Source organism: Acyrthosiphon pisum, chromosome A1, assembly GCF_005508785.2.
Source record: "Acyrthosiphon pisum isolate AL4f chromosome A1, pea_aphid_22Mar2018_4r6ur, whole genome shotgun sequence".
Lineage (NCBI taxonomy): Eukaryota > Metazoa > Arthropoda > Insecta > Hemiptera > Aphididae > Acyrthosiphon > Acyrthosiphon pisum.
This window is the reverse complement of record NC_042494.1, coordinates 55867197-55874245: the sequence shown is the minus strand read 5'-3', so window position 1 is coordinate 55874245 and position 7049 is coordinate 55867197. Positions and strand designations below refer to the sequence as shown.

Genomic DNA, 7049 nt, shown 5'->3' with positions numbered 1-7049 from the left:
ATAGATGACGTCGTGAACACCAGAACACCCTTTTGGGTGAGATAGTCGAAGCTGTTTGTGACGAAGTCGCGTCCCAGCCCCCAGGCTATGGCCGGTGGAGACGCAGAGGCAGTTACAGTTCAGGAAAAGATGGAAGAGACTCCAGCAGTGAACCAGTGCAAAGAGAGGGACGGAGATGGACTGACCAGGACAACCGAATTGGAAGCACCAAAAGCAGCGGACCTCACATCTCCACGTGGACGCGCCAGGCAGGGCCGTATTTAAGATTTTGGCACCCGTCGGCAACAACATTTTGGCGCCCCGACTTACAATTAAATTTAAAATTACTCGGTAAATAATACTAATTATATGAATTTGTGTGATCCAATTTAGTATTTAGATAAATAAAATTTAAAAAATAATAATAAGCAAATATAGAGTGACTGGTAAATAACTAATATTAATTTATTATAATGGGTAAAAAAAACAGAATTTACTAATATATAAGTACATACAATTTATAACATACTAATAAATATATTAAATATAATTTTTATTTCAACTTTTTTTTTTCTAGCTTGTTTTGCTGCAAATGTTTTTATCACATCTGAGTAATTTAAGCTCTCTGTAAGAGTAGCTTCTATGTTTAAAACTGCAAGACAATTAAGTCTTTCTGAAGACATAGTCGATATTAAATAACTTTTTATTCGACGGAGTGTAGAAAAAGACCCCTCAGTTGAACAGTTGGAGGCCAAATTACACATGTAAATTATGTAAATCATCAATATTTCCAGTGTTGTTGTGTGATACTTTACTACTTGTTTTCTTGGACAATACAAGTATACAACACTCTCAATTTCACAAGCTGCCCTTTCATTTTCTTCATTTTTTTTTAAACCAACAAAATGTACAATAAACTTATTGTAAATGTAATATCAACCAAATTAATATTAATTATTTAATAATTTATTAAATATAACTACTAGAACTAAGGCTCTACATATCATGGGTATGCCATGCCACCATTTTGCGACTCATTTATCAATGATAAAATAATAAAATAAAGGGGGAGAAATTCATATTCACATAAAATTATTAGTCGCAAAATGGCGGCGTACCGTCAATCAGGGTGACTTGGAACGATTTTGACCTTTTAACTACTGTAATACATTCATTATTGATAATTAAGTTCTGTAAAAAATCATGCAGTGTCGCACACCTCCAAGGAATAGATTAAGTAAAAAAAAAATAAAGTTTTTGAGTAAATTAAGATAAAAAAAAAATAAAAAGTGCTTGTTCCAAGTCACCCGGGGTGTTGGGTGACTTGGAACATGCGTTTTTTCAAATGCAGATTGCATTTAATCATTTGTGGGAGGTCACTTGGAACACTACAATTATTTTTAAAAAAAAAAAGTGTTTAAAACCATATTTTTATTAATTTAAAAACAATTTAACATTTTTTTAAAACTGTTTATTACAAAATAATAATTTTTCTTATAAGTTGCAGTCTTTGCTCACAAAATAAATTTAACAAACATATTAATAAAATTAAACTTTATAAACAACAAAAAATAAAACAGTTTAAACTGACTTGTAAAACAATAGATACAATAACATAAGTATTTCTTTTTTGAACCTTACAATTTAATATTTATAACAAAAAACAATATAACAATAACCAAAAATTAATGTTATTGATTTTAAAACTTAACAATTTAAATGTTTACAGTAGATAAGGAACTAATTTTTAACTGTTTATTACAAAATAATACTTTTTCTTATAAGTTGCAGTCTTTGCTCACAAAATAAATTTAACAAACATATTAATAAAATTAAACTTTATAAACAACAAAAAATAAAACAGTTTAAACTGACTTGTAAAACAATAGATACAATAACATAAGTATTTCTTTTTTGAACCTTACAATTTAATATTTATAACAAAAAACAATATAACAATAACCAAAAATTAATGTTATTGATTTTAAAACTTAACAATTTAAATGTTTACAGTAGATAAGGAACTAATTTTTATTCAAACTGATAATTGCCTCTTCTCTCTTTTATGACCTTTAATTTTTTTATAACTTGATCTTTTCCAACATATGCTTCATCTATTATAAAAGGAAAAGAAAAACATCCTCTCATACTTTGGCTCTTTCTAAGGAACCGGCACAGTAAATTATCCTCCTCTATTTCAGTAATTTGTCCCACGTATTCTTCAAAGTTCCCTCTTACGGTTTCAAATTTTACCTTAACAAAATCATCTATTTTTAGGTTATTAATATTTACAGTCTCATAAATTTCTTCAGTCTCATAGTTATTTTCATTATTTTTATTTAGTTCAGTCACATTAATGTTAATTTCAGTATCTGTGTTTAATTCTTCTTCATTATAACCTTCTGTGTCTCGGACTTCTTCTTCATTAAACATATTAGCTTCGGTTACACTCCGACCTGGCTCTATATTAAATCTTTATCGTCTGCATTTCTTTGCTGGTCCATCGTTAGAACCAAATCTTGTTTCTTTAAATAAATCGTGAAGTACTTGTGGAATAATCGAAGAGCTTGTGGATGAGTTTGGATCTCCTGGTAATTTATTTAATACCTTTTCTCGGTCTAACGGGTATATGCCGGTAGCTTTAAACCCAGATTTTATATTATCAAATTGAGAAATTTCAAGTTTTTCTAATGTTTTTTTTAGTATACTTGGAAACACATCTTTTGTAAGTGGTCCTTTTCTTTTTAATTTATGCATCTTCAATACTTTACGCCATGCTATTTTCATAGGCCGAAAACAACACACATCCAATGGTTGAGTCAGGTGTGTGCTGTTGGGGGGCAGAAATATAAATTTAATATCATGTTGCTTACATAGCTTAACAATATTCACCGAAATGTGACTTGCCAAGTTGTCTCCAATAATAACTTTAGTTCCATCCAAACGACGGCAATGTGGAATAATTATAGTTTGAAACCATTCTTCAAATATTGGTTGATCAAACCACCCAGAGGGTGATCTGTTGTATCTACACCCTTCTGGCCCTCCTAATGTCCAAGGTTCCCACATCTGGAGGGATTTGTATACAACATATGGAGGAAGCATAACACCAGATGCATCGATAGCAAACATAACCGATGTAGCAGACTTTGTAGAATCCATAATTGAATCAGCATGTTTATTTTTTTTTCTCACTAAAACTTTTGTTCTACCCGGATCATCTATAAAATTTGTCTCATCATAGTTAATTATGTTTTGCGGTGGTACATTTTCTAAACTTAATTCAAGGTTATTAAAATATTCATTGATGGTAGTTCTTGAGACAGCAGCTCGTGATCTTTTGATATTCTCGGAAAGTCTAGGTTTCAAAAGACCAGAATGTCTGGATACAAAACGTGTGTACCAATCATCGCCAGGTTTATTGTTTTTAAATATTTTTATTTTTCGGCCGGCACGATCTAAGTATGACTTGATCAATCTCTTAACTTCTTCCCTATCAAAAGGGTAACCCCAATCAGATGCAAATAATATTGTTTCTACAATATTATCTTCTTCAGTAGAAGTTAATGCTGTTTGGCCACCGTGGGGATTAAGATTTAGTTTGTTTTTTTTCCTACTTAAAGTGCTTATTGGTATACCATACTTATCAGAAGCCTGTCGGTAAGTCAATCTATTATTTCGTATTTCGTTTAATGCATTTTCTAAAGTTTCTTCAGAAAAATTGTGGTAAGTACGACTGCCGGGTGTTCGCTTATAATAGTTAGGCATGTTCCAAGTCACCCAATTATTTTTGACGGAAAATAAAACCAACCCTGAAAAATGTAAATAATATTATTTCCTAATTCTACTTAACAATTAACACTAACAACACATTAGGAATTCACTAAAAAATAACAATACCTTGAATTTTGAAGCTGAAGTACCACTTTTGCAGCTCTTAATTAAGGAGTTGGAAATTTGGATTTTTTTTATTAAATTATGGTTGTATCACATGGCTTATTGATAAGAGATAACACATTTTCGATGATAATGAAACGTTTACAAAACGTTCCGAAAAATATTGCTGCGGAGGCAGAATTTTATTTCCCTTATCTAGTATAAAATTAAACGCTGTTATCAAAAAATAACACAATTGTTCCAAGTCACCTCACAGTTCCAAGTCACCCGGTTTGACGGTAGCATATCTGTATCTATAGTGCCCTACTAGAACTAGATTATAATATATACAAATAATAACTAACAGTTGCTGAAAATGCTTACCTTCTATTTCTTTTTTTGAAAAAAAAAATCAAATATTTTAGGAAGTTTCGAAATATTATTTTCGATTTGCAATTTTCTTTTCTTGTTTGCAGCTCCACAATTTTTTTTTTTTTGAATTCATTATATTATTTATATTATATTAACTATCAATATATTAGTATAAGTTTAAATATAATATATAATATGAATGTTATTAATGAAACTTAAGCATAGCAACTAGTAAGTAAGTATTACTGTGGTCTGTTATCAAAACAGCACTACACAGAACTGCAGAAGGCAGAACCAAGGTGTATATTCACATCTTGGGCAGAACACAGTCTGATACGGTTACTTAAAGGAACGAATGAACGCAAAACGATAAAACAATGTTATTATTATCGTACTATACTACTATGGATATTATTTTGATCCATAGCACACCGTAAATACTGTGTCTATGGTCTAACCAGTGATATGGGCAATACGGGTGACACGGCTAAAAATAAGCAATACCCGCCGTGACCGTGCTTGGAAGTCGAGGCCGAAGTATAATATTCCGCGGTTGTAGATTGGGAAACAAATAATAATATTGCACAATTAACTTATATAATAATAATAATAATATTATATTTGAATTATTAATATAATTTATAATTTTTCCGATAACTTTTTTATAGTCTCCGTAAAAATATTGGCGCCCCTTAAGATATTCCAGGGGGGGCTATTGCCCCTCCGAACCACCCCTTAAATACGGCCCTGGCGCCAGGCGAATAATGGCCACCACGTAGAAGGGAGTGAGGCGGGTCACACGCCTGATGCTATGCGAATGCTTCCGAGGAACACCAGACAAGACCGCGGCGACATGGGCGATTGGTACGTGACAAAGCACTTTACGGTGTACAGCGGTAAGTCACCCTGTACGTTTTTCGGCCTCCAGCGAAAAGACGAGGTCGTGGTCGATGGCGTTGTGAGCTCACGGTTGCCGACACGCGAGACCATCTGTGGAGGCTCGGCGATGGCCCGGCAGCGTCGATCGCGCGAGGAGCGACGGACGGACGAAGACGTCATACGATGCCTAGCTGTACCGGCGCGGGAAACGATACCGCCCCGACGGTATTTCGACGACGGCTGCAGCGTGCACGAAGGTGACTCGTGACGGCGACGGCGGAGATCTCAGAGCACGATGGGTGATATATAGAGCTAAGGTAAGCTATGGGAACACGGACGTCGCTGCATCGTCTGACCCGCAGAAACTGATCAAGTTTCAGGGTTCGGCGGTGAGCGACTCCACGGCGGAGGGGCCATCGGCGCGGCAGACACGGTGCCGACGGGACCCCAGGACGAAAATCACGGAGAGTATCAGGACCGCGCTGCATAGCGGTGCGGTCCGCCGTTTCTCTCCCCTTTTCGTCCAGTGGTAATTCCGCCGGCTTAGCTGCGCCTCCGGTCACCGCCGATTCCACAGCACCAAATAGCTGCAGTCTTCGCTCGCTCAGTGCTTTGGTGTCTTCGTCGTCGCCGTCACAACAGTCGTCTTCAGTAATTCACCGTAATTCAGACCATTTTGTGTCTAACCTCTTTCGGCTCAATAAAAATAAAAATTATGTTAAAATATTGTTTCTTTTTTTCGTATTAATAGTATATTTGTATTTTTATTTGCACTCTTCTGAGGGCCCATGAAAAGTTAAAAACAATGTTTTTGTTACGTATCAAATTTCATTAAAATAATGTACCTATTGAGATATTTGATCTCATGAATGTATTAATGGTTAAAATAAATAAAAGGTGTACCCTTATGAGATGGGAACAACGGACGCAGTCGAACGCTCCAAAACCCGCCGCCGCGCGTAACCAAACTTTTCTTTGTATTCTATATTTGTATGTACTATGTATTACAGTGGCGTATTTACGGGGGGGGGGGGTATGGGGGATAGATCCCCCCTTGACCTTTTTTTTTGTAAAATTAAGTTTACTTATTTTCTGTATTTCTTAATACGATACTACTTTTAAGTTTTAAGTAGGTACCTATATATCTGTTTTCTAAATGTTCTAGCCATGGTAATTTGTCCGCTTTGATATAGGTACTATACGCCACTAGTCGTTCGTGGCATAAATATCGGAAAATAAAAACATACCTATTATATCTTTATAGTGATATGGTATACTATATTTTTGAATTCTCTGCGAATTATTTTTCATGCATGAGTGTTTATAATAAACCCGATAAATAAAACAAAATTACCATGAAGACTGTAGATTTACCATAGGGCATGGGTTTATTTTTAGTGACTGAAAACATTGTATTCACCTCTGGGTTACATGCTTTAGATGCTTGTGATAAAGAGGTTTATCCAAATATTCATGAACTCTTGAAAATATTTTGTACTTTGCCTGTATCAACTGCTATACACATTCAAGTTTTTATTAAGTATTAAATCTTACCTGATAAATAGTATGACAGAAGTAAATATTTTATCAATTTTCCTATCTGATATTGAATAATAACTATAAATTAAATAGTAATTATTACATACTTTGTTTATTATAACCGACTTAGACACTTAGGGCCCGTTTTACAATCATAGTTTAAATTTTACCAGTCGAATTTCGCGGTTTAACATTAGTTTAACTATTGTAATACGGACCCTTATAAGAGGACGCTACACCCGCGTGTGTTGTTTCTATCTAACACACGCACGACATAGGAAATTGTCGTTCACTATTCTCAATAGTGAGCTGTTAGTTTTGATACTAGAGTGAATCGACCTATTATCAAACTTTTAGGTAAGAACATTATTAGGGTCTTAGAGTGGGCGATTTTTCGATATTTT

The 7049-nt window shown here is 34.3% G+C and overlaps 1 protein-coding gene across 1 annotated transcript; it reads right to left on the bottom strand.

Annotated features, from left to right (window-relative positions):
* Positions 1 to 2277: 2277 nt before the first annotated feature.
* Positions 2278 to 4309, bottom strand: LOC100569189. The gene is made up of 2 exons (XM_003245768.4): positions 3880 to 4309; positions 2278 to 3791 (listed from the first exon to the last, which is right to left on the bottom strand). Exon 2 carries the CDS (start codon positions 3745 to 3747, stop codon positions 2455 to 2457), a length of 1293 nt encoding a protein of 430 aa, XP_003245816.1. The 5' UTR covers positions 3748 to 3791; positions 3880 to 4309; the 3' UTR covers positions 2278 to 2454.
* Positions 4310 to 7049: the final 2740 nt, after the last annotated feature.

What these genes read in the sequence shown, in the direction of transcription:
- LOC100569189 (XM_003245768.4), bottom strand. Translation starts at nt 3,747, where the DNA reads ATGCCTAACTATTATAAGCGAACACCCGGCAGTCGTACTTACCACAAT.